This window comes from Coniophora puteana, assembly GCF_000271625.1.
Source record: "Coniophora puteana RWD-64-598 SS2 unplaced genomic scaffold CONPUscaffold_5, whole genome shotgun sequence".
NCBI classification, from domain to species: Eukaryota; Fungi; Basidiomycota; class Agaricomycetes; order Boletales; family Coniophoraceae; genus Coniophora; species Coniophora puteana.
In genome coordinates, this window is record NW_006913057.1 from 2,256,998 (window position 1) to 2,280,679 (window position 23,682).

The 23,682-nt window shown below is 51.2% G+C and overlaps 12 protein-coding genes across 12 annotated transcripts; 6 read left to right on the forward strand and 6 right to left on the reverse strand.

The window, feature by feature from the left end:
* Positions 1–50: 50 nt before the first annotated feature.
* On the reverse strand, positions 51–3,208 carry CONPUDRAFT_123331 (uncharacterized protein). The gene is made up of 9 exons (XM_007769897.1): positions 2,930–3,208; positions 2,720–2,874; positions 2,540–2,662; positions 2,274–2,492; positions 1,775–2,222; positions 1,384–1,724; positions 591–1,332; positions 395–537; positions 51–346 (listed from the first exon to the last, which is right to left on the reverse strand). Exons 1-9 carry the CDS (start codon positions 3,200–3,202, stop codon positions 205–207), a joined length of 2,586 nt encoding a protein of 861 aa, XP_007768087.1. The 5' UTR covers positions 3,203–3,208; the 3' UTR covers positions 51–204.
* A 190-nt stretch (positions 3,209–3,398) lies between these two features.
* CONPUDRAFT_89844 (proteasome subunit alpha type-3) lies at positions 3,399–4,445 on the forward strand (the record flags this gene model as incomplete). Its single annotated transcript, XM_007769898.1, has 7 exons — positions 3,399–3,467; positions 3,522–3,556; positions 3,609–3,732; positions 3,783–3,884; positions 3,934–4,077; positions 4,128–4,240; positions 4,289–4,445. 7 exons carry the CDS (start codon positions 3,399–3,401, stop codon positions 4,443–4,445), a joined length of 744 nt encoding a protein of 247 aa, XP_007768088.1.
* Positions 4,433–5,542, reverse strand: CONPUDRAFT_123335 (uncharacterized protein). Its single transcript, XM_007769899.1, has 5 exons — positions 5,421–5,542; positions 5,304–5,373; positions 5,149–5,251; positions 4,831–5,103; positions 4,433–4,781 (listed from the first exon to the last, which is right to left on the reverse strand). The coding sequence occupies exons 1-5, from the start codon at positions 5,520–5,522 to the stop codon at positions 4,535–4,537; spliced, it is 795 nt and encodes a 264-aa protein (XP_007768089.1). The 5' UTR covers positions 5,523–5,542; the 3' UTR covers positions 4,433–4,534.
* A 171-nt stretch (positions 5,543–5,713) lies between these two features.
* On the forward strand, positions 5,714–6,687 carry CONPUDRAFT_53527 (20S proteasome subunit; the record flags this gene model as incomplete). Its single annotated transcript, XM_007769125.1, has 6 exons — positions 5,714–5,749; positions 5,804–5,881; positions 5,933–6,054; positions 6,109–6,293; positions 6,345–6,434; positions 6,485–6,687. The coding sequence occupies 6 exons, from the start codon at positions 5,714–5,716 to the stop codon at positions 6,685–6,687; spliced, it is 714 nt and encodes a 237-aa protein (XP_007767315.1).
* Positions 6,688–6,824: 137 nt separating this feature from the next.
* On the reverse strand, positions 6,825–8,051 carry CONPUDRAFT_55254 (uncharacterized protein; the record flags this gene model as incomplete). The annotated part of the gene is made up of 4 exons (XM_007769257.1): positions 6,825–7,618; positions 7,666–7,836; positions 7,890–7,949; positions 8,003–8,051. The coding sequence occupies 4 exons, from the start codon at positions 8,049–8,051 to the stop codon at positions 6,825–6,827; spliced, it is 1,074 nt and encodes a 357-aa protein (XP_007767447.1).
* A 433-nt stretch (positions 8,052–8,484) lies between these two features.
* CONPUDRAFT_103573 (NAD(P)-binding protein) lies at positions 8,485–10,442 on the forward strand. The gene is given in 6 exon segments (XM_007769900.1): positions 8,485–8,745; positions 8,810–9,170; positions 9,227–9,414; positions 9,432–9,636; positions 9,690–9,844; positions 9,898–10,442. The coding sequence occupies 6 exon segments, from the start codon at positions 8,674–8,676 to the stop codon at positions 10,291–10,293; spliced, it is 1,377 nt and encodes a 458-aa protein (XP_007768090.1). The 5' UTR covers positions 8,485–8,673; the 3' UTR covers positions 10,294–10,442.
* A 47-nt stretch (positions 10,443–10,489) lies between these two features.
* On the reverse strand, positions 10,490–12,490 carry CONPUDRAFT_89848 (uncharacterized protein; the record flags this gene model as incomplete). Its single annotated transcript, XM_007769901.1, has 5 exons — positions 10,490–10,593; positions 10,705–11,008; positions 11,101–11,721; positions 11,772–12,336; positions 12,390–12,490. 5 exons carry the CDS (start codon positions 12,488–12,490, stop codon positions 10,490–10,492), a joined length of 1,695 nt encoding a protein of 564 aa, XP_007768091.1.
* A 371-nt stretch (positions 12,491–12,861) lies between these two features.
* CONPUDRAFT_81907 (rho GDP-dissociation inhibitor) lies at positions 12,862–14,107 on the forward strand. The gene is made up of 7 exons (XM_007769571.1): positions 12,862–12,968; positions 13,025–13,061; positions 13,118–13,251; positions 13,324–13,460; positions 13,509–13,591; positions 13,644–13,808; positions 13,860–14,107. Exons 1-7 carry the CDS (start codon positions 12,957–12,959, stop codon positions 13,895–13,897), a joined length of 606 nt encoding a protein of 201 aa, XP_007767761.1. The 5' UTR covers positions 12,862–12,956; the 3' UTR covers positions 13,898–14,107.
* Positions 14,094–15,840, forward strand: CONPUDRAFT_123348 (para-hydroxybenzoate-polyprenyltransferase; the record flags this gene model as incomplete). The annotated part of the gene is made up of 6 exons (XM_007769902.1): positions 14,094–14,379; positions 14,435–14,587; positions 14,649–14,766; positions 14,821–14,906; positions 14,959–15,092; positions 15,145–15,840. The coding sequence occupies 6 exons, from the start codon at positions 14,094–14,096 to the stop codon at positions 15,454–15,456; spliced, it is 1,089 nt and encodes a 362-aa protein (XP_007768092.1). The 3' UTR covers positions 15,457–15,840.
* CONPUDRAFT_89851 (uncharacterized protein) lies at positions 15,715–17,832 on the reverse strand (the record flags this gene model as incomplete). Its single annotated transcript, XM_007769903.1, has 8 exons — positions 15,715–15,860; positions 15,910–16,126; positions 16,178–16,396; positions 16,450–16,682; positions 16,733–17,087; positions 17,130–17,385; positions 17,462–17,579; positions 17,643–17,832. The coding sequence occupies 8 exons, from the start codon at positions 17,830–17,832 to the stop codon at positions 15,715–15,717; spliced, it is 1,734 nt and encodes a 577-aa protein (XP_007768093.1).
* A 1,610-nt stretch (positions 17,833–19,442) lies between these two features.
* CONPUDRAFT_54328 (MFS general substrate transporter) lies at positions 19,443–21,791 on the forward strand (the record flags this gene model as incomplete). Its single annotated transcript, XM_007769190.1, has 17 exons — positions 19,443–19,559; positions 19,636–19,648; positions 19,797–19,876; positions 19,934–19,982; positions 20,036–20,114; positions 20,162–20,189; positions 20,241–20,314; positions 20,368–20,436; positions 20,482–20,514; positions 20,570–20,611; positions 20,668–20,770; positions 20,822–20,935; positions 20,983–21,063; positions 21,118–21,310; positions 21,366–21,408; positions 21,463–21,525; positions 21,578–21,791. The coding sequence occupies 17 exons, from the start codon at positions 19,443–19,445 to the stop codon at positions 21,789–21,791; spliced, it is 1,395 nt and encodes a 464-aa protein (XP_007767380.1).
* Positions 21,792–22,184: 393 nt separating this feature from the next.
* CONPUDRAFT_153310 (uncharacterized protein) lies at positions 22,185–23,589 on the reverse strand (the record flags this gene model as incomplete). The annotated part of the gene is made up of 5 exons (XM_007769904.1): positions 22,185–22,199; positions 22,254–23,058; positions 23,109–23,384; positions 23,446–23,461; positions 23,523–23,589. The coding sequence occupies 5 exons, from the start codon at positions 23,587–23,589 to the stop codon at positions 22,185–22,187; spliced, it is 1,179 nt and encodes a 392-aa protein (XP_007768094.1).
* Positions 23,590–23,682: the final 93 nt, after the last annotated feature.

Below are 23,682 nucleotides of genomic sequence, written 5' to 3' on the forward strand. Positions count from 1 at the left end.
CCGAGACGTCTCTTCCCGCCCAAGCCAAACCCTCGACTTACAACCCACAGCGGTATTATTCAAAGCGTTGTAAAGTCGATATCGGTAGAGAAACTGCTATGTATGTATGTGGCTACAACTCTATGACCTAGTTGGCATCAGCGAGATATCGATATGTACTACTAGGCACCCTCAGATTGTCTGTAGATCTATTGGTGTAGCGTATTACAATGAAAAAGAGTTTTCGTATTCATCTCTATTTACGGTCGCCTCATTCCGCCGAGAGCTTGGAGGCTTGCTTACAGAAATGCCAAGCTTGGATCCCATGCGTAAGATTTGTTGCTCAAGGTCTGCGATTCTGACGCGCCTGGAGAATGGTCAGGATCAACTCATGAGGTTGGGGGTAACAACGTACTCCGAGTTAGATTGCTCCCCGAATGCAAAAGCTTGCGAGACGCCAAGTTCGTGGTTATTTTGTGAAAGGTATGGTTTCCTCTCGTTCATTCTGTCCGTCAAGCTCTTGAGCCCCGGTAGGATTCGGTCGTATTCACGCTTGAGCTTGAAAATCGCTGCATTAGACGCGACAACTGTCATGAAGAGGAAAAACTTACCGCAGCAGCCCTAGAAGCCAAAGACTCGTCATCATACCGCGTCCGTCCTGCAACTTCCACTTTCATCCTCTTCAGCTCCTCAAACCACCTTGTCTCGTATTCGCTCAGTCCGGGCGCTGCCTTAGCTATCATAGCGTTCAGTGTACGCTCTAGCTTCGCCGAAATTGTCTTGTGGTTCTCCTGAACTTTCGACATCCTACTCTGCAATGCCAAACAGTCCGGTCCCTTCATTTTATACAAAAGGCTGAGCATTTCGCGAGCCTTTTCCTGCTGCCGGTCCGCTTCTGCTCTGAGAACGATCGCCCGAGAATTGACGACTTTGTAGGCCAAGATAATTTCATAAATTTGGCCAGTCAAAATCTCTACCGTTGTTCCTAGAGCCCGCAACGAGTCAGGTGTGAGCATGAACTCGCCTGTCGTGCGTAAGGATGTGATAGCAGCTTGACGCCTCTCAGCAAGACTAGATGGGTCGGAAAGTACCTCGGGAGGCGTAAAAGGCTCTCGAAGAAGTGAAATATAAGCGGGTGGTTCCTTGTTCTCTTTGTCTGCTTGCGCCGGCGCTTCGATGAGTGCTTTTGGTGTTTGGGGAGGTGCAACAACATCTGGCGAGTCAGCTTGAGAAACTCCTGTCCTCAAGCTCAGAGGTAAATTGGCAACTTTCATCGACGAGGTCAGTGTGACCATGCTGTATGACAAGTAGACATCGTTTGGGATACAAAGCGCAATGACCGGGTCAACCTGCCTACAGCAAATGGTTAAAGAACCCAAATGAGAAACGAGGACAGCTCCATACCTGCGGGATAAGGAGCCGGTAGTCTGTATTTGAGATACACGAGTGGGCTTAAAATTCTGAACAGCCTTTTTCATGGCGCTGTCGGCTTCAGGTCCATCGCCCTCCTGACGGAGTGCATCGTTCAAACTCCGAAGCAAATCTTCGAACTGCAGAGAATGGATACCAAACGAGTGGTAGGCGTATACTGTATCGTCATGTATGGGATCCAAGGATAGGTTGAGGTGGTTGTTGCTCAGAGCTGTAGTGTCCAGACGGTCGCCCGTTATTTGCTTAGATAGTAGTACCAGGCCAAGATCTATAGTCTCGTACACAGCAAACATAGGAAGTTCACTTCCAGAGTCCTACGCGACTCGTCGGTCAACGTCCTCGAGATCCTGATCGGGCAACTCACCTGTTTACTTTCCCATTTGGCTTCCACCTTTTCAACGTCTAAGCAAACGTCGACTCTTCCATCCTGATGACCGATGACAACAACCCCAAGACGTTCGGCCTGCCCATCTGTATTGTCATCGTCCTCATTGTTAACGGCAAGGTAGGCGATGTCTGTAGCATCAAAGCCTTCACTACCATCGAGATTCTTCGGAGAAGGCTGCAGCAAGAAGGGTCCTTGTCGCATCGGTTTGCTTTTTATAATCGCGGGTGGGCGTAAGGATATAGACTGAGCAGTGGACGGGTAAGCAACATCAGAGGGTATTTGTTTCACCAGCGCGGAGACGTATTTCCGTTGATAGTCATACATGCTGGTCAAGCCGGAACTGATTGATGGCTCTTGGTGTAGGAATTCTTGTTTTGCCGTGATGAAACAGTTCAAGGCGTGAATGTAAGAGGATGGTACATAACTTCGGAGGCGGTGAGATAAGATACAAGCTGGATTTTGGGGTGAAGCTTACGCATTTCGGGGAAGATATGGGCAGATGGCATACACATCACCAGACCGCATGACAGTGTACACAGTGAGGGGACCCCAGTCTGCTTTACCTCTGCCGAGGGTAAACGAAATGGCCTCTCGCTCTACGGGATCCTCCGCCATGTAAGATCTTGATTTTTTCTGAGGAGCGAAACTGAGGGTTTGTTGTGGTTCATCTGGATCCAGTGAGATGTCATATTCACTAAGAGTCGTTAGTCTCTGTAGGAAACCACGAGGCTAAACATATACCGGAGCTTCCCGTCCAGAGTCAAGACCATGAGTGTAGACCCCGCCTCTCCCCACGGATGCCATTCAACCTTGGTTATTGGCGCAGAGTTGGTCTGATGATATAGTTGACCAACTTGAATAGACCTGAATCAAGGCTTAATGTCAGTACCATGTTCACGCCCAGGTGCTTGAAGAACGGACTTGCAGTCGATGGAAGGCTGAGAATGTGACGGATAGCCTGCACGAGGAAGGACCACGACAGCAAGTTCGTATTCGCCTGCCACAGCGAGAAGCTTGCCACTGGCGTTTACAGCTAGTTGTCGAACATTGAATTGTATGTTCGGCGTTCGAAGGACCTGAATGAGTGAGCGACTATAAGTACAGGTGTAGTGTAAGTAGTTTGGACCGAACCTTGTAGCTCTTTCCCGTGCTCTTGTCCATCTTCTTGTCAGAGAGCGAGGTAATGCGAAGTTCAGTCCCAGCGGCGACGATCAAGTCGGCGTCCTTGAGGACCATTGTCTGTCTCCTGCAGTTGTTTGGGGATGGAGCGTGATCTGCAGAGGCAGAAGTGGAGACGAGCTGGGAAGACACCACGGCTGATGAAGCTTGAGGAACGGCATTGCTGCTCGACACGGAGAAGATGGGATGATCATGGAGAATAGTTGACCAGCTGTCCTGGTTCATTGTGACTTACTTGCCTTGGACGCCAAACGCGAGTCTCCCCAAACCACCTTCTGGGAGCGCGTTTGCTATGTCGCCCATTATGGTGCTATGTTCTCACGATCGGGGACGCGTACCGTGCCTCCTGGGCTTGCGCGTTGCATGTACTCAGTTTCGTGCTTACAATCTAGGTCACCCTCTCACCTTCTCTCCTCCCATCATGACGTCCATCGGAACAGGCTATGATCTATCGGCCAGTACCTACTCCCCTGACGGCCGCATATTTCAGGTCAGTCACGCCCCGCCTCCGTAGGCCCTGTTGTCACTCATACCATCATATCAGGTCGAGTATGCCAACAAGGCAGTCGAGAACTCAGGGTATTGCATGCGATCTTTGCCTTATCGAACATTATTGACAACCCATTCTTAGGACTGCCATTGGTTTGCGCGTCAAGGACGGAGTGGTGCTTGCCGTTGAGAAGTTAGTTCACTCCAAGCTCCTCGTGCCAGGGGCCAATCGAAGAATACAGACAATAGACAAACACATCGGCTTGGTAAGTAGGTATCCTCCTACTTCATGCTTGTGTTTGACTCCCATTACTAGGCTACAGCTGGACTCCTCGCAGACGGTCGCAACGTCTCCAATCGAGCCCGTGACGAAGCTGCCAATTTCCGCCAGTTGTGGAATGCACCAGTAACACTCAAGGTGCGGTTTGTGAGCGTCTTTTGATTATCCTTAATTCATTTTTCTCTAGGATCTGGCCGATCGTCTGGGTCTATATGCACAAGCATACACTCTGTACTCATCCGTGCGGCCTTTCGGTATCAGCACCATCCTTGGTAGCGTGGACAAGAATGGACCAGCACTCTATATCGTGGAGCCGAGTGGTGTAACTTACGTGTGTATCAATCGTATGCTATCGAATAACCTGCTCATGAGCTCATCAAGGGGTACCATGGAGCGGCGGTGGGCAAGGGAAAGCAATTGGCTAAGACCGAACTCGAAAAGCTGAAACTCTCAGAACTCTCGACACGAGAAGCTGTGATTGAGGCCGCTCGCATGTATGTGTGTCGCGATCTTTTATACCTGTGTGCTCAACCTTGTTGTAGCATCTATCTCGTGCACGACGATGCCAAAGAGAAGGAATTCGAACTGGAGATGTCATGGATCGGGGATGAGACTAAAGGACTTCACCTTCCCGTGCCAAAAGATCTCTTCAAAGAGGCAGAGCAGAAGGCCAAGGACGCGCTAGAAAACTTCGAGTAATGCCATTAATGAAACATGTCTGGATATGTACACTTGCATTGCGCTATAATCCTGGGCAAATGATGACAAGTGCCCTTGTGTAACAACAATCAAACAATCTGCTCTAGCTCACGAGCGTACAAGAGATTGGCTACGATGAGTTTGTCTTTGGGTATCGCTTCCTGCTCGTTCGTCTTGCGGGCGAAAGAGATTGTCCCTGCGGTCAGGTTGATCTCCCATCCCCGCTGCTCAGCGAACCTTAGAAGTTCGGATTGTGAGGTAAAGAACAAGAGAGTGGCGGCATCCTTCAGGGGCAAAGTCTCATAGGCAGCTTCTTCGCAGCGAGCAATCTCATTCCTATATGTCATAGTAAGCCAAGTTTTCAGAACGAACTAGTCTCTCATACCGAATTGTGCCCATCAGACTGTCGATGAAGTACTTGTACTCCTCGGTGGGTGCCTCTTCGCGAGCATTCCACACCTTGCTGTAGCTTCCCTCCATCAACCAACGCTCGAGGTTCACGGGATGTCTGATGTAAGGGTTTGAGTTTATTTCGTCGGACGGCAAAGGAAGTGATTCAAGAGTGGTATGGAAGTCGGCGATGCGGTTTTGAGTGAGCAGACGAATGAGGTTCAAGCCGCGCACGGGAAACTCGCGTTTTGAGGGAGGGAGTACGGATCTGAACGAGCGTCAGTCACATTCACGATCTAAGCATCCTACGCACCTATAGTCGGTATAGAACGTCCACAGTTGAGAGAAGTAACGGTCAAATGACGGGACATCCTTGGCTCGTATACTCCAGAATGCCCCGATTTCGAGGATATCACCTGTAGAATTATTTGAACGGGTTGAGAGATTGTCAAAAGACGTTTCTCATACGAGCAACGGCCAAGTCCTGAGGATTAGGGTCTCCCTGAGGGAGGAGAAGTCCTGCTTCTATAAGACCGATCTGTAGAGAGTCAGACAGTAGCAACATGTTCGAGAGAATGCCCATGCCTTAAGCTGAGATAGCAGAGTTCCGCACTTCTTGAGGTCTGACGGCTTCGAATCGAACGCACGCTGTAATTCTTTGTAGAGCGTTGCAAGTTGGGATGCCATGGCGGAAAAGTGTGTTATGGATACAGGGTAAGAGTGAGCGAGTTATCAAGCGAGTACGCGTCGAGACGCGTCATCCTCTTCCGCCACCTGCTTGCCACCCGCACTTAAGCTTGCTCCTGTCTTCCACCGACACCTCGCTCAGTGTCTTTACCACAACTTCACAATCATCGCACAACATGGACCGAATTGACATGGACAGGCTCAAGAGCGGGGAGGTCAACCTTGGTGTAAGCTGCTGATGAGTTATACTAGGATCGTCTGAGTGCTTACCTATGCCATAGACATCTATCATGGCCGTACAGTTCGACAAGGGCGTCGTCATTGGCGCGGACAGTAGGACAACGACCGGCAGCTACATTGTAAGATCGCGCAACCTCATATCTTCTTTTTTCCCTCACATCGGATTGTAGGCCAACCGTGTCACAGACAAGCTTACGCATGTGCATGATCGCATATACTGCTGTCGATCGGGATCCGCTGCAGACACGCAGGCCGTTGCGGACATGGTCCATTACTATCTTCAGCTGTATACGTAAGTTCGTGCTTCCCTGTTTCAATAATCATGTAATTCGATCCCCTGCCTTAGGCAACAATACAACTCGCTCCCGCCCGTTCATTCCGCCGCTTCAGTTTTCCAGAAGATCTGCTATGAGAACAAAGACGCTCTTTCAGCGGGAATAATTGTCGCTGGATGGGACAAAGAAGCTGGCCCAAGTGTGTACAACATCCCTCTAGGTGGTGGCCTGTTCCGCCAACCGTGGGCCATTGGAGGTAGAGAACGTCTCCGTCATTCTCTAGATCTCAACAGTTGACGATAATCAGGCTCTGGCTCAACTTACGTTTATGGTTACTGTGACGCAACCTATAAGGATGGCTGGGGCCGGGACGAAACCGTCGAGTTTGTCAAGAACAGTCAGTGTAATGTATCTGTCAACAGTTCCCTAACTAACCTTGTCGTCCAGCTCTCTCCCTGGCCATGTCGCGAGATGGTTCCTCTGGCGGTGTGATTCGCATGTGTGTCATCACTGAGGATGGTGTTGAGCGGTTGTTCGTCCCTGGAGATCAGCTGCCCAAGTTCTGGGAGGGCCGTGAAGTCCTTGCTGAACCGACCGGGAAGTTTAGTTCAACACGAGGTCCCGACCCCGTGCCGATGGCTGTTGAGTAGAGTTTACTAAGCTTGCATGCAAGAAAGCATTTGCACACAAGATTGTAATATCATTACTTGGACTCGATCATGTGTGACTATGAGGTATCAAACAAGGGGAGCATGACTACGAATGCCCACACTTCGAGGCTTAAAGCTTAAAGTGCCGTTGCTGCATATTGCCTGCGCCATCCTGCGCCCATCTCCCAGCCATCCTCGTAGCTTTGGTTCTCTGCTTCTCCTTCCCATAATCGTACTCTCCACAACGCGATGGCTAAGGGCACAGGGTCCGCGCGTGTGAGCGTATCCTCGTCCGAGCGAAGTAGGAAAGCATGACTACTCTTTTGAGGCCCAGTCACCAAAGAGGTTGTGGTTTCAAGCGTTTCGCTGAGGTCCACGAATCGACGATTGTGGCGTTCAGTATTCAGGATGTCGCTCAGACCCTCGTGAAGTGCCGCACGGTGTCCAGGAAGAGGGCAGAGAGATGTAGCGTTGTAAAGTGGGACTCGAGAATTCGGGACCACATTAGGAATCTCGTCCAAACTTCCGCTACTATTATTTACGTGAGCAAGGAGTTCCGAAACTGGAGGGAGGGACGGTAGGGAAGGCTGTGACGCTGAGTCTTGAAGAATGGCCAGTTGGCTATCCGGAAGGGTTGGCTGCCACCAAGGCTGAGGTCGAAGTTTCGTCTTTGGGTCTCGGTTGGGTGGAGGAGCGACGATGATAGCTATTGCATTTTTGAAGGGCACGGAACCGGTTGCCTTCACCTGCTCCCATTCGCTCCGAGTCAAGCGCCTCAGGACTGGTCCAGACAAAGTGGCCTGACGGTTGGAGCGAAGTGTGTTCGCAAGCACTTTGATCTCTTGTAAAACACGTAGTCGAAGGAGATGGCCTATCTGTATTTTGAGAGAGCCGTGTACCTTAGGATTTGGCGCGAAGCGTCTCAACGCTGCTAATGACGGATAAGCTTGCAGGAGATTTCATGCTGAGAAGGCTCACCCCGGTTTGCAAAATCATCAAACGCGGCTTTATGGCACCGCACATAAATTGCTGTCCTGTTTTCTCGGACGGAGAACTTTGGGTGCTCAAGTCCATCAGGCAGGAAGTGGCTTTCCGTAAGGGATGGTTTGGCCAAAGGGTTCCGGAACGGCGCCAGGCGAACTAAAAGATCTGCGAAAGGTTGTTGGCTGGAACTGCCCATTGATAGTAATTGGTTTTCTGACCTGATGGAAAATAACGCCGAGTGACGGTGCATATACGTATGGGACTGGATAGCATCCTGACTACACATCAGTGAGCGAAGCCGACGTGTCCACCGAATAAAATGAACGCGTACGATATGGGCTAGACCACCATTGCCTCTCACTGTCAGGAACGCTTTGCATTTCTCCAGTGTCATAAGCTGCTTCCGCACGTCGAGACCATGGTCTAGTGATACGTCGACGTGAAGGTAGATCGTACATGGTCGGGTAAGCGGGATTCAACAGTAAAGACCGTGTCCAGTTTTCACTCCCATTGCTGAAGACGTCATTACCGTCTAAAGCAGGCTTCCTCTCCCTCCGTGTTGCTTGTGGTAGCGATGAGGGTCTCTTGATGGGTGCATTGCGTATACGCTCTACGAGGCGAGGGATGAGACGAGGCATATACGAATTTCGGTCAGACGCGCGCCAGGACGCGCCGTAAAACGAGCGCGTCACCTTTCCACCCGGACCACTCGGGCCGGCTCCGTAATATCAAGCGCCGGTGTTCCTGAGCGCTAGGTTTAGCGCCCAATAGCCGATCAAACACGCTTGACATGGACAGGTGACACGCTCTCCCCTGCTCTCCCCGCCGATACATTGTAACTAGTCAACACGCCGCTGCGCAGCCAAGCCCACGTCGCATGCGCAGACCGCAGTCCCGATTTGAGTCACTCTTGGCACATATATAAACTAGCAAGATTAGCTGACCTAGGGCATCCATCCGTTGTCTAATCACACCTCACCCATATCATCGACCACACTCACCATGCCTGGAGATCCTCAAGATTCTTCTCGTCCTGTCACTTTAGCTGTAATAGGCTGTGGCCAGCGCGGTCAAGTATGTCGCGCAACTTGTGGCACCCTGACCAAGTCTAACGCGACGATGAACCCGGTTTTCACAGAATTATGCAGAATATGCACTGAAATACCCCACCAAGTGTCGAGTCGTAGCCATGGCCGAGCCTCGTCCCAAGACACGCGAGATATTTGCCAAGGCCCACAGAGTTGACGCGACCCTTGTATTCAACACCTGGGAGGAACTCCTCAGTGCCTCCGCTGATACGATCAAGACAGTTGGTCGGCGCTTAGCGGACGCCGTTATAGTGGCCGTTCACGATCATGCTCATCGAGAGGTTACTGAAGCTTGCGCCGCTCAAGGATATCATGTACTCTGCGAGAAACCTATGGCAACCTCTATCGACGATTGTCTAAGGATGGAGAAAGCTGTCCGGGATGCTGGAGTCATCTTTGGCATGGGCCATGGTAAGTCATCACCTTTAGGTTGATGATATTGAAACTGAACAAGATGTTGTATGCAGTCCTCCGTTATTCACCCTATACTAAGGCTTTGACTGCTGTCGTTCGCTCCGGAGAACTTGGAGAACTTGTCAATGTCACTCACCTGGAGCCCGTTGGCCATTACCACTTCGCCCACTCATACGTTCGCGGTCATTGGGCCCGAGAAGAGGACGCGTCCTTTTCACTTATGACCAAGAGTTGCCAGCGAGTTTGAACATTCTGCAGTCCGCCGAACCACGTTTCACTCACAAACATTGCAGTGACATAGACGTTCTGTGCTATTGGTTGACTCCTGCCACACCAACCCGGGTGTCATCCTTTGGCTCCTTAAACCACTTTCGCAAGGAGAAGAAACCGGAAAAAGCTGGTAACGCGACAAGATGTCTAGATTGCCCAATGGAGGCTGAGTGCCCCTACAGCGGGAAGAAAAGTAGGTGTCCCTGTCCTTCTTTAGGTACAATCATGTTTCAACGTTAGGTACAGTATACCTCAACCCGGTTTCCCGAGGCAATGTGCATTGGCCAGCGAGTACCATTGTGGATGGCATACCCGACATAGAAAACATCACTGATGCACTCAAGACGGGTCCATATGGACAATGCGTTTACGAAAGCAACAACGACGTCTGTGACAATCAGGTACGTTCTTGCAGAAACTGCAATCTGCACCCTTATTTGACCAACGTACGCAGGTCGTCAATATCGAGTTCTCGTCCGGAGCAACAGTCTCCTTCACCATGGTCGCGTTTACGGATCTTATCTGCGATCGCCAAACTCGTCTACATTTCACGCACGGTGAGATCGTGGGCAACATGAGCTCGTTCACCGTCACGAACTTCCGTACGAACCACACAACTCGGCATCATCCTGCGAGTGAGGGCGGCGGTCATGGTGGTGGTGACACCGGACTTATCAGAACGTTCGTCGAAGCGGTACGAGCAGGCGATCAGAAGATCCTTGATACGGACGCGAGTGAGGTTCTCCGTAGCCACCTTACGGTTTTCGCCGCGGAAGCAAGCCGGAGAGAAGGAAGGGTCGTTGATTGCACCGACTTTGAGGCTGCAGTGAGGTCGGGAAATGTAGCGTGAATGATTAATTATACCAATACCCATGTATGAATGCCAGTGCTTCCGATTGATAGTTTGCTTACGGCTGGTAATGATTCCATGGACAAAGTCGAGGTATCGCATTTCGTGATGATAGAAAAGGGGGTACAGGGTAACAACGATGTAACAAAACAAATTGAAATAGTTAGGAGTGGTAAGTAAATAAGCAAGTAGATATTTAGTCATGAATTTCTAGTTCCCTCCTAATGATCTCTCGAACTTCTCGCAGACCGCCAGCTTCGCGCTTGACCCTTCGGGGGCTCTTCAGCAAACTCTCCTCAGCTATGTCACGAATCATCCCTGGACTCGGGGGAGGCTTGAGTTTTCTAGGCCCCGGGCTTAATGGGTTCGGGAGCTTGCCAGGGCTGGGGGGTGGCTTGAGCCTGCTGGGACCCGGGCTTGAGGGGTCCGGGAGCTTGACAGGGATGCTCAGACCCTTGGGGCTGTGTGGGGGAGCAGGCAACATCAGGTTTCTGCTGGTTTCAGCCGCAGCTGTCTCGGACTGCGAAGAGTTCATCTGCGGCATCTCGAGCCAGTCTTCGCCTTTGATGTCCAGCGTTCTCAAGAAGAATGGGCAGAGGGTGGTCAACAGTTTGATTGACTCTGCTGCTTCAGAGATAGACATAGGCACAGGAGATGATTTGATGATCTTGGCGGCGACCTCGGAGTAAGGCAAAGCTTTCCGTTTCCGGGTGGTCTTTGTCATTGCTGAGGAACCTACCGGTGAAGAGAATAACCTACATGACATAACGCGTGAGTTAGTGAAGCACTTCTCGATGAATCCTAGACTTGCATCCATATGCTCTCTGCCACGCCCCCTAGGCGACCAAGAAGACAACGACGGCGGATTTCATCCTGACCAAGTTTCTGAATCTGCTCTCTTGTAAGCTTACTGCCCGGTACTTCTGAGCTCTTCGGTTTGCTCGGAGTGGATGTGAGAGATTTATGGCGTATCCGCTCGTAAAGTGCCTGTCGTCGTGAGGTGCTGGGGGTCTTTGGCGCCGTCTCTGCCTCGGGTCCTCGCTGATGAACTGGCGTTGAAACTCCTGACACACTAACGTCACTGTCATCTCTTGTTCGCGCAGGCGTCTTGGGCGTTAAGAGGCCATTTTCTTCTTTGGGCAGAATGCGTTGAGTGGTGGGTGTCTTCGGGAAAGCGATTATATTCGTCTGTGATAATCTGGCTTTCGTTGGAGATGGAACAGCAGAGTTGTCGTCAGATCTTAGCTTCTTGCGCGGTGACCGGCTCGGAGACGAAGGCTCTGCTGGTACCATGCCCGACAAGGCTGCCATGCCCTTCGGAGATGCAGTCGCGAGGACGCGGGTGAGTGCAGACGCTTTATGGGGGGCCTTGAGTTCTGGGAGATCTGCCAAAGGAATGTATGGCAATGGAGACGTGTCTGAGAAATGCTAGAGTCGGGTGAACGAGGCATTGGGAAAGTAGAGGTTGAGACAAATACCTTGACCCAGCTCTCGAGCTTAGACTTGAACTGTATCCATCGCTTCTCCGAGTCCGCGGTCCATCGCGCGACAGCAGCCATTCCGCCAGGCATGTCCTTGTCGATGTCCATCTGCACTTCGATACCTATTCCGTAGACGGGTACTCGCTTGCCTACTGACTTGGAAAAGTGGCTTGTCGGGGTCACTACTAAGCCCATAGAGCCTCTCGTCCAATCATTGGACGAGGGTTTGGAGTCGAGAAAAGGGTTTTCTTCGTCATCAGGCGGACTCGCGTGCTGGGCGCTGGGGAATGTCTTGCCGTCCCATTCCCAAAGCCAACAGAGCCGCTTGAGATCGTCGGGTTCGAACTTGGAGGAAAAGCCAGAGTAGGTGGTAATGGATATGTTGTTTAGGACATTGCGAACAATGCCGGACTCGGAGGGAGAGACGGCACAAGTTGCAAGTGCGTGAGAGAGGGACTGTTGAATAGCAGAGTGGAAAGAAAGTAGTCGTGATAAATGGGAGGGTAGCGCAGGCGGTTTAGAGTATGTGCCTTTGTGTTTGGTAGGCGGGGGAGTAGGCGGACTGAGTGAACTGATGTCACTACTGCGTCCGAAGCAAAACGAACCACAACGTACGCTGCTCTGACTCTCTTCGGGGTGATCACAGTTTCGTCCTCGGGGCTGAGTGCGCGCTTTTTCTTTGGTGATACATTGAGCGAAGAGTAGAGGTCAGCCATAAAGGAATCGTCAAACAATAGGAATGTTTCGCGTTGTAATGTAGGGCAAAGTAAGGGACTGAGAACCAGAACGCGAACTTGTCGCGTCCACGTAATGTTTTCTCACAGTCGCGCCGTGCTAGCCTATCTTGTGGCTGTACATGTGTCAGCCTGACTTTAGGCACTCGAGCGTGCAAAGATGTTGATCTTTTTGAATCCGACGAATGTACAGTGCAGAGTACGATGGGCGTGGGTTCGCAGTTTGCGCCACCCTGGAATTGGGCAGTATACTCATTGCTCAGGTGGCATTTCCACATAATCGGCAACATGCGACTCGTGAGAAATCGATAACTCCCAAGTTACTATCTCCTCCGCTGACTGCCCCACCGCCCAGACTTATTAGTGCAGCCGCGACGAGTATACTTACACATCGTCCTCACATCGACCCCTGCTTGAATATTCACCTCACCCTTTTACGACCCCAGCAATGTCCGGAAACGTCAGTCTCTTTCTTTGATGTATCCTTGTTCCTTCCATGCTGAACAAGTCTCACAGCCTGAAGAGGATGATCTCAAGCCCACCGCCACCCCAGGTAAGTAGGCGCTCGGTGGCTCAGTCGTGCCGAACAATTTATTAACGTCTGTCAAGGCTACAAGCCAAGTGTTGCTAAGACTGCAGAAGAATACGCTCAGTTGGATGCCAACGACGAGAGCTTGAACAGATGGAAGGCTAGTCTGGGCCTTAATGCAGATGGCTCTCAGGGTGTTGCCAGTGGTCCTAAGGTATGAATGCCCCTTGCTTTCTCCTCCAAACAAAAAGCACATGAGGTTTTGACTCGACTCAAAATCCTCTAGCTTTCAGTGCTTACTCTTGAGCTTGACTCCCCGACTCTGCCTGCAGGCAAGAAACTCATCTTCGATTTGTCGGATAACGGAAAGCTGGCCGATCTCAAGAAAAACCCGATCACGATCAAGGAGGGTATTGAGTACAAGTAAGCCTGAGCGATTGTCTCTGAGACGTGCTTCTGACGCCCATCCAGTGTTCGCATCACGTTCAAGGTCAACCACTCGATCGTCTCTGGCGTCAGGTATATTCAAGTGGTCAAGCGTTCCGGTATCAAAGGCAAGTGGGATATGCTTTGGACATGTCTATCTGGACTCACCTTTACTTCCAGTCGACAAGTTGGAACAGATGCTAGGCTCGTATGGACCTCATCCTAAGAACGAACCTTACATCAAGAACTTTGATCCCGAAGAATCACCTTCAGGCATGGTTGCACGAACTGGTACTTACAATGTCACTAGTCGGGTTACTGACGACGATGGCGAGATCTACGCTAGTAAGTGTTGTAAGCCGTATTGTTGCCTTGCATTACTAACGTAGGGGCTAGACTGGGATTGGGCATTCAAGCTCGCGAAGGAGTGGTGAAGGGCTATATTTGACCTCGACTTTTTTTATGATAGTTGCATGCCACAAATTGCATACCTCCCCTTGCGTTCATAGCTGGTGCATTTACTTCCCCTGACGTTTGGTGTTTCTTTCACGTTGAACCCGTCCAATTTGTATATTATTCATCAACAGTCCTGATTTGTATGTACGTACGTGCGACGTACTTTGTCTTCACATGATCTTCCTCGCGTCCCGTCAGTGCTCTGCAACTCTCCACCGGAGACTATGGTCAAGCCAGAAGCCCCAAGCTAATTTCTTGGGGCGACATGTACTACAGCCTTGGCCATACCATAGTTCGCGAATAAGCGCGTCTCAGCAACGATTCATCACCAGTGTATCCGACCAACAACGTCCACCTCCCGCAACCTGGCTGGACAAAATTCCGTCGAAAGCACGTCCATATCTTGCTCTCACCAGGATCGACAAACCCATTGGAACACTGCTCCTATTTTACCCATGTGGTACGCGTTATACGCGCTCGTACCGCTGAAAAGAGGCTCACCCGCCCAACCCTAGCATGGTCTATCACGATGGCCTCATACGCCTTGCAAGCACCCATCAGCACGCCGCTGACTTACCTCGGCTTGTTTGGTATCGGAGCGCTCATCATGCGCGGTGCCGGATGCACCATTAATGACATGTGGGACAGGAATCTAGACAAGTCCGTTGGTGAGTACCCTACTCCCCCTGCTATCACGAGCACTTTCGTCAACGATTCGGGTACTTGCAGCCAGGACCCTGGACCGCCCTTTGGCCCGTGGAGACATCACGTCGAGGCAGGCGCTGGCATTCCTCGGTGCCCAGCTGAGTGTAGGTCTGGGCGTGTTGCTGCAGTTGAACTGGTATAGGTACGTCTGTCCGGCTTTCATACCTGCGTTGTGCACATCTAAACACAGTCGCAGCATTTTGCTCGGAGCTTCTTCCCTGTCGGTGGTCACGCTTTACCCCTTAATGAAACGCGTCACCGACTGGCCACAAGCTGTCCTAGGTTATCTCGCTCGACATGATTCGAATGACTTGAACTGAACGCTTTGCTATAGGTCTCGCGTTCAACTGGGGCGCAATGCTCGGTTGGTCAGCAGTAGCAGGCTCTGTAGACTGGTCAGTCTGCCTCCCACTGTATGCCGGCGGTGTCTGCTGGACGCTCGTCTACGACAGCATCTACGCCCATCAAGTAATGTTCCCGTGAGACTCATTCAGGTTGACGTTCTGACTGTTCCATGCAGGACAAAACTGATGACGCCAAGATCGGTATCCGGTCTACTGCCCGCCTCTTTGGCGAGAACACGCGCCCCATCCTTGCGGGGCTCTCAGCATCGACTGTTTCTCTTATCGGCTACAGTGGCATAATGAATGCCCAGGGACCCGTATTCTACCTGGGCCTCACAGCAGCGGCCCTACAGCTTGGGCGTGTTGTATGGAAGACTGACTTTGATAGCCGCCCTAGCTGCTGGAAAGGCTTCGTCGGGTGCGGATGGTCGGGATTCTGGGTTTGGATGGGTGCACTAGGTGATTACTGCCTAATGGCACTTGCCTAGATATCCAGCTAGGAGTAACAATGAGTGAAGTGTGGCATTGTCATAACTAAAGCATTGAATATAGGACATGGCTGTCCCGCAAAAGCTGGGGGTGGTACAGTAAAAATATGCGAGGGACAAAATACAAATTGTGTCGTGACGGAACATGGCAAGATCCCAAAAGAACTAATTGCGGGGGGAAATGAATGAGCGGGACCTAACTCTATATGAAAGAAAAACGGGGGCATTGATATAGAATGAGTAGAGCTAAAAGAAGGTTTAAGGGGTGGACGGCGAGGATCGGTTTTGGTAGGAAGAAAGGGCAGTTCGAGACCTGAGCCAGCCCTTGAAGGATACCACACCCATAGCCCAGCAAAAGACGAAGCAAGTAATTGCGACGGCAACGTTGAGGAACATCATCATATCTATGCTAAGATTAGTCAAATATCGATGCAATCGGAGTGGCGATCTCACCATCACGACCCCTGCGCATGGCAGCAAGTGTGACCTCCTCCGTGCTAAACATGAACATGAGCCCCCCACAAGCGAGGAAGAAACTGCCGAGGGCCTCCGTCGGTGGACGCGAAGGGAGGATGGAGCGCGGTGGTCCCAACCAAAGGAAGAAATATGTGAGGCAGCGCAGCGCAGAAAAGCCAAGGAGAAGCCAGCCCCAGAGCTGATGGATTTGAACCTGGTGATCTGGGGTGAGCAAAGGACAGGGTTGATAAAGAAGCATTGTTACCTGGAAGAGGTAAGTCTGAGCATGGGCGCTCATAGCGGCACCAGTGACGCCAATAACGAGCGCAGGGAAGGGGTTGAAGCTAGCCCGGTAGCTCGGTGGTTCCGAAACCTCCGCTTCGCTTCGAGCGGAAGATGAGGCAATAGCGGACGCCGCCAGCCAGCGACGAACGCGCTTTGACTCAATGCCCATACCCACCAGACCAGCAAACCAGAACATCACCTATGATCACAGTCAGGATCATGACACTACAATCAGCATTCAAGGAAACCCACCGCAATACTGATGTGCTGCACTTGCTTCGTAGTGTAAGGGTCGCCAGCATGAGCGCCAAACCGTTCCATCCAAGTGTTCGTGATGCCGTATAGGAAAATGACGAGCGATTCTACGAATTCAGCTGAGACACCATCTCCTGATGGGGAGATGTTCCACGCCCATCCGAGCTCTGAAAACGATCCAAGGAATCGAGCAAAGGTGACGATACCATAGCACCAGAAGATGCCGCCCTCTGCACCTAGTTTAGCGCCAGCGATGAGAAAACACGTCAAAAATACTCACTGATCAGATGGGCTAGGCATCCATTGACGTAGTTCTCGCGGCAACCACCAGTATAAACCACGATCCCTGTCAGCATCATGCCGAACCCTGCAAAGACGAGACCGCGTTCAAACAGGTTATATGCAATTGCCCCTACTTTGGATATCTTTGAAAACAAAGACAAAGGGCGAATGTGATTGGGCGCGGAGATGTCGTGCAAGGTGTCTTGCGACTGTCTGGAATCCTTGGGAGAATGAAGGCCAAACAGCGTTCTCTCCGATGATGCAGACTGCATGCGATGATGAGGGCCTGTGCGATGCTCAGTGGCCCAGTGACCCTCTTCCATTGGATCCGCAAGATTCAACGGCTCCATGGCCTGATCCCTTCGTACGTGTAAGGGAATAGCGGTATCTGCCACCCTGGAAGGCTTCATTGCCACGTCCTCGTACTCGTCTGGTTCTTCGGAAACAAGACCCAAGTACTCAGAAGAGGAGGCGAAATCATCATCGCGTCCGAGGATGATGCGGCGCCAGAATGATTTCATGGACACTTTCTCTCCGCGGCGGATATGCTGATACAGGCGGAGGAAAAACGCGGTGATGTCGATTGCCGAAAGAGCAAGGCTTAGGAAAAGGACAACATATCCGTGTGAGGCATGTTTGGCGCCCTCGTACCTTGAATGGAGCAGGTAGTCAGCAAATGCTCTTAATGGAGGCAAAATGATCGGAGACCCTTTCGGCGTTCACTCACATATCCGGAGTCAGCTTTCTGTACAGACCGCTCGCAGCGCAACCAAGTGCATTCAAGCCATAAAATGCCAGAGCGGACAGCCCTGTCCAAGAATGATTCACTGAACGTAGTGCTATACCTGAACAATTTTCGAACGTCGTGATTAGATGACAAGTGCACGCGGAAATTGCTCATTGCTTACGTGCTGGGAGGGCGAAGAAAAAGGCTGAGGTCATGAAAACAACGTGGAGAGCGATGAGGGCAGGGTAGCGAGGGGTATCGGGATTAGTGTCCTCAAAGTCGCTCGTGTAGTACGACGGAGGGGTAGGGGCGTGCAATTGTAAGATTTCAGTCTCGTTGATCTCCAGTAGAGGGGCGCCATGGTGGTGCATGTGGTCATCGCGCTTGGCTAGGAAGGATGAGACAGCAGACCGAGGGGACTCCTGTAGATCAGCAGAGACAGGGGTAACAGCAAAGAAGAGTAGCACGAGGGCGGCAGTGGCAGCTACCGCAAGCGGGCGGGAAGGCATGCTTGGAGCACACTTGTGTTTCGGGATCGGCGGGAGGGCAAGGATCAGGCAAAGGAGCTGAACATGGCGAAGTGAATGGGCACATAATATATGTTTATGAGATCGGGATTCGAGGCGGTCTTACGCTCGGGCTATTCCGTCATCGGGATTTCTGACATCAGCACTGGTCCCTGGTGCAGCATGTCCGGTTCCGAATTCGAAATCTCTATACGGCAAAATCGACATCCTCCTCGCTCTCATTCGTACTATCCTCGTGCCGTCCCGGTGCCGTTCCCAGAGTCTGTCTGTGCCAGCATAGCCGTTCTCATGCTTTTGATCCTGTTGGTCCGATAGCCCGATATCCATCAAGCTGGAACATGCATTCCCACTGCTCACCTTTCCTCCCTTCAAGGAACCTAAATAGGATAAGTCAGTGTCGAGATTTGTAACAGACAGTAACCCAGGTTGGTACAATAATTACCATTTGGTAATACTTTACTCCAGTAGAATAGGGATCCCGCGTGCAGGCGCCCACTCTCCCTTTGCCAAGGGAAGATAAAAATGCAAAACAAAACCCGAGTTGACAGGTGTTTCATCTGAGCTCAGTCATTGCACGAGCCTTGCCCCGGTCCCAGAGTCAGCAGGTGCAGATAATACATTCTAGCCCGCGAGACGGAGACGCTCGCTGACGGCTGAACTGACAAAGAAAGGGCGTCGTAATCTATCCGAATATCCGATGACGCGCCTGAGTCAAAGTCTGAGCAAACCAAAAGTTCTACGATGTTCCATGATCTGAACTCCCTCCATAAGATGATGAGTTCCCACAAGTGCAGACCGAGCCTCAGACCAAGCCAAGTTTATATCGGTCGACATTGCATACCTATCTTTCCGTAGCAGAGCGGATGGGGGAAGACCTCGGGTAGTTACAGCACCGCCGTCCTCAGGCAGCATGTATCAAGATCTGCAAGGGGGACTACCTCGGGCATTGGTAGACTAGCTAACTGAGCTCGAGTTGACTGCACCGCCGATAGGTCCGAAGTGCTGCAGCTTAGCAGCGTTAACATACGAAAGAAGACGATCAAATCGGGTGAATCATAATCAGGTTTTTGATCATGAGGTATTTGGCCCGGGAACCGAGGATAATCGTGCGTTAGTGGCTTTTCCAACGGATGAGATCAACAAGCTTAAGAGCAAGACGGCCGTGCGTTCGCGTCGCCGCGGCTGACATGGACGACTTGCACCGAACCACCGAATCTGACAGCCGCTGACCTTGAAAACAACCGCGGAACTGGAATCTCGGAAATCCAATTGTCCTTCTGTGCAGGGCGTTCCAGGAGCTCGTCCACTTAAGCTCGGTCCTGCTCGGTCTCCCTTGCAACTTGGTCTTTGCGGCGACTCCAGTCAAGTCTGGTGGCAACAAGTACCAACAGCTGTATGCGTTAGGATTCTGCTCCTTGCACAATCCCTCATAGCCGATCTCACGTGCTTTCGCCATGCTAAGTTGGCGAAAGATAAGGGAGTTTGTATGGGGGGAAGTGCCTTCCTCGAAGGAGGAGCGCACGCTCCTTCTGAAACTCGACTGGTTCATCCTTTCTTATTGTTGCCTCATGGTCAGTGTACATGCATGCTTCTTGTGCCTTCATGTTTAAAAATCCCGTTCCACGCACATTTGTCAATCACATGCAGTACTTTACAAACTGTGAGCACTCGAGAGCCCCTCTGCCCTTAGGTGCGTCCGGTATTATTGACGACTCTCGGCAAGTTGGGCTTATATATCAACGCGTGTGCTGAATCTACAGACGGTCTTTCTCATTTTACCACCTCGTTTCCCTGTTCATGATCTCAAGATCTTGATCGCGCCAATGTCAATAATGCATACGTTTCTGGGATGAAACAGGACCTCAACATGTACGGGAACGAATTCAATGTCCGTACTGAAGTATTGAGCTCTCGCTCCCTGATCCACGCCTTAACTTTCCCGCAGCGGATCAACACCATCTTTACATGCGGATATATCGTTGGCATGATTCCCAGTGCGAATGGCCATTTAGCTTGTTCCTATGTCATCTGAGTTACACTTGTACAGACAACCTGATGCTGCAAGTTGTGCCGCCGAGAATATGGTTTCCGACAATGCAGATCATCTGGGGAGTATTGACTTTTTGGTAAGAATGGCGAAACACCAGACAAGGAGTGATCTGACGTCGAAAAGCTCAAGTGCGGTTCACAGCGTACAACAGGTCTGCAATTTCGGTCATGCATGAATACATGTGTTCAACCTGTGGCATTAGCTTTATGTCATACGTTTCTTTCAAGGGATGTCAGAGGCGTCGACATTTGTAGGGACGCATTACATCCTCGGATCGTGAGTGTAAGTACACCTACCTTGCGGAGTCACATCCCATGTATATTTTACAGATGGTACAAACCCGGCGAACTCGGCAAACGTTCAGGTATATTCACCAGCTCTGGTCTGATTGGGACATTGTACGTGAAATCATTCTGCCTTATCCAGTGACTTCACAAACGCAGGTTTTCTGGCGTACTCCAAGCGGCCGTATACCAGTTTGTGATCTTTTCTTCACCACGCCGTATTATCTCATCCAAAAATAAATGTCAGAAATCTTAATGGTGTTGATGGACGCAGCGGCTGGCGATGGTTGTGCGTGGGTGCATGACACATACATAAGCAGAAAGACTGATGCGATAGTCTGACAGGTTCATCATCGACGGCATTATCACTTTGCCAATCGCTTTGTACGGGTTCTTTGTCTTTCCGGATGTCCCTGCCACTACAAGGGCCTTTTACCTGAAAGACGAGGTCGGTCACGCCATTCCTTTCGAATGTCGAGTTTCAAGCTTTGCTGTACAGGAACGTTTATTGGCCTACGAACGCCTCGACTCTGATACCGTTCATCATAAGCTTTCGTGGAACCTCTTTAAGAGAGTTCTTAGTCGTTGGAGGTGGTATGGCTTCAGCCTGCTAGTAGGTCGAGATTAAACGTTCATAGTGCTCAGGCTAATCAACGTCAGTTCGGCATATCTGGCGAAGTTGAAAGTTTCGGTTCGAATAACTTGATGGGACAATGGCTGTCAGCAATAGGCGGGTTCACTGTCGAGCAAGTTGGTGAGTAACGAACTCGGCTCTGGCACAACACGACTCAACAGTTAATATTGTCAGATTATTATCCATCGGGGGTGACTGCGTTTGGCATCGTGTCTACTCTCGTTTGCGCAACATGGACAGACTACACGCGTGCTCGGTGGCCCGTCCTTGTCTACATGTGTGTTTGTTGTACTATTGCAGCTATCTGCATTTTGGTGTGGAGCAGCCCGATAGGACTCAAATTCTTTGCATACTGTGCGACCCTTTGCATTTTGCTCACGTCACATGGGGTAACATTATGCAAACACAGACCTCGCAGGCGCTGCGTACGCAGGGCAAGCGACGACCTTCGCGTGAGTCCACCGTGATTGTAAAGGCATTTAGATCTCATGACGATTCACGCACAGATGGGCCAATCAAGTTTGTGCGGGTGATGACCAGGAGCGAGCCGTCGTTCTCGCATCGATGAAGTGAGTCGGACGGCCCGATGCTCATGGTGGTACTCATCACTGCTCACTCTAGCATGTGGAATAATGCGGTGAATGCTTGGTGGCCTTTGTTGTTCTATGCCGCGCCCGACGCACCCCGATTTAAAAAGGGGATGATTACAATGATCTGTACATGCGCAGCCACCCTTGCAGTGACTTGGCTTGTATGGCACCTTGAGCGTCGGGAACGGCACCGAGGCGGTGCGCGGCGAGAAGAAAAGAGTCAAGAAAGCAGCGCCGCCTCTTAGAACATCACCACTAGAACTCAAAACCTTCGAAAGCGCTAAATCAACGAGTATTTACACAAGTTCATCGGGCGTGCTAACAATACAATGATGCTTGAACTCGAGACATCAACATCAAGTTTATAATGGGATGCAAAACACCGTGTCCCAGGACACGATGCTCCTGCATGCAAACTCCGATGAACGGTAGATCTAATCACAGGACTGCGCAGCAACTCTGAGATCAAACAAGAAAAGAGAGCAGACATAACAAACATTAGCTACTCGAAAAAGCAGTATTACTTGAATCGTAGAGCAACAGACGGTGACAGGAAGCAAAGACAATCACCGTCGGGATTCAAGCAGTGTCCGATAACAGGTAACAGGGTATATCGTAGGTGGAGTGACCGTGCGAGGTTACCTGTTGGCAACCTAATAAAAGAACTGTGAGATCTCTTGACGACAGAGGGATATCGCAAGACAAACCTGGAGCATTGGAGGGTTGGACTCTCCAAAGGTATCGGGCAGTGTGGGCGCAGTGGTGGCAGGCGCAGCAGGAACGAGGTTAGCATGAACGTTCGCCGGGGCGTGGTGTCCCATGCCATATGCATCCAAGGGCGCGTAAGGGTCATAGACCGGGTTGGGTAAAAGCGGGGGAACAGGCTTGCGATCTGAGAACTTGCGGTTCAAGTTCGCACCCGCATCGTGACCCATGGCAACGCTGTACTGTTCGGTAGGAGACGGCGTCCGGTATGGCGAGGGCGCACGTACAGCGCCGGGCTGTTGTGTGTACTGATTATAGTACCCTTGCTGCTGAACAGGCTGGGGCTGGTAGTCCGTGCCCGGGCCGTGACCGAAACCGTGACCATGACCTGAGGAACTCCCACTCCATCTATACTTTTCCATCGAGTTCATTCGCCTCTCAACGTCGTTGTAGTGGTTAGCGCCAGCGGGGTCGAAGGTGACCGCCTCGTTGATCTCGTCTTCGAGACGGCTGCGAGACCGGCGACGCATAGCACAGGTGATAATCATGATGACGACGATGAGAACCACGATACCGACAAGAGCAAAGACACCTCCTTCCAAAGGCTTGTTCTCAAGGAAGGTCTTTGGGGGAGGGGCTGGCGCCGCCGAAGTCGACGGAGTGTCATTGTTCAAGAAGGAGGTGTAGTATACCACCTGACCGGCAGAGCTACTCTGAATGACAGTCTGTGATGTGGGAGTGGGAGTAGGGGTGGATAAATGGGTGGAGGAAGGGGTTGAGGTGGTAGTTGGAGTTGCGGACGTAGTGCTGTAAACCGTATTGGATTCGTCCTTAGTTAAGTACCAGATAGGACGTACGAGATAGCAGTGGTCGTGGGTGCAGCGGATGTAGTCGTGCCAGACGAACTAGAAGAGGAAGAGGATGTTAACGGAGGGGTTGTCGATGGAGCAGGGGAAGTTTCGGACGAGGGCAGGATGGCCGATGTGACACCACCGACGACGCTGGTGACGCCGCCAACAAGACCGGTGACACCACCGAGGACGCCTCCGAGAAGGCCCCCATCAGAAGAGGTAGCAACCGCAGATGTGGTTGCTGCCGCTGCACTCGCGCTCGCAGAGCCTGAATCTCCACCGCTGGATACGAATAATAATAGTTAGTAGCCCGTGATGTGTTGGATGCGAAAAGGGAACGCACAGTAAGCCTCCGACCACTAAGGTAGTGCAAGTTTGGATGAGCAGTTAGCAAGAATGGACCAATTGAGGGAGACTTACGACCGCCGACGAGGCCCTGCCTGCGGACGACATCCGAGTCAAGGTGACGGAAAGCAAGACCAGCCATTGATGTTGATTTGTTGAGGGAGGTGAGGGTTTATAGTTGTTAGTTGGTTGACCGATAAAAGGAGTGACAGGGATTCGTGTATTTGAGCGAGCT

Excerpts from the sequence above, each read along its gene's own strand:
- CONPUDRAFT_123331 (XM_007769897.1), bottom strand. The coding sequence starts at position 3,202 with ATGAACCAGGACAGCTGGTCAACTATTCTCCATGATCATCCCATCTTC. Across the intron at positions 2,223-2,273 it reads CCATATCTTCCCCGAAATGC|TTATGTACCATCCTCTTACA; the intron begins GTAAGCTTCACC and ends CCGCCTCCGAAG. Across the intron at positions 347-394 it reads GGGGAGCAATCTAACTCGGA|GCGCGTCAGAATCGCAGACC; the intron begins GTACGTTGTTAC and ends ACCATTCTCCAG.
- CONPUDRAFT_81907 (XM_007769571.1), top strand. Across the intron at positions 13,592-13,643 it reads CAAGCGTTCCGGTATCAAAG|TCGACAAGTTGGAACAGATG; the intron begins GCAAGTGGGATA and ends CTTTACTTCCAG. Across the intron at positions 13,809-13,859 it reads CGATGGCGAGATCTACGCTA|ACTGGGATTGGGCATTCAAG; the intron begins GTAAGTGTTGTA and ends CGTAGGGGCTAG.
- CONPUDRAFT_103573 (XM_007769900.1), top strand. The coding sequence starts at position 8,674 with ATGCCTGGAGATCCTCAAGATTCTTCTCGTCCTGTCACTTTAGCTGTA. Across the intron at positions 9,171-9,226 it reads CATCTTTGGCATGGGCCATG|TCCTCCGTTATTCACCCTAT; the intron begins GTAAGTCATCAC and ends TGTTGTATGCAG. Across the intron at positions 9,845-9,897 it reads ACGACGTCTGTGACAATCAG|GTCGTCAATATCGAGTTCTC; the intron begins GTACGTTCTTGC and ends CAACGTACGCAG.
- CONPUDRAFT_123335 (XM_007769899.1), bottom strand. The coding sequence starts at position 5,522 with ATGGCATCCCAACTTGCAACGCTCTACAAAGAATTACAGCGTGCGTTC. Across the intron at positions 5,252-5,303 it reads TCAGGACTTGGCCGTTGCTC|GTGATATCCTCGAAATCGGG; the intron begins GTATGAGAAACG and ends ATAATTCTACAG. Across the intron at positions 5,104-5,148 it reads ACGTTCTATACCGACTATAG|ATCCGTACTCCCTCCCTCAA; the intron begins GTGCGTAGGATG and ends ACGCTCGTTCAG.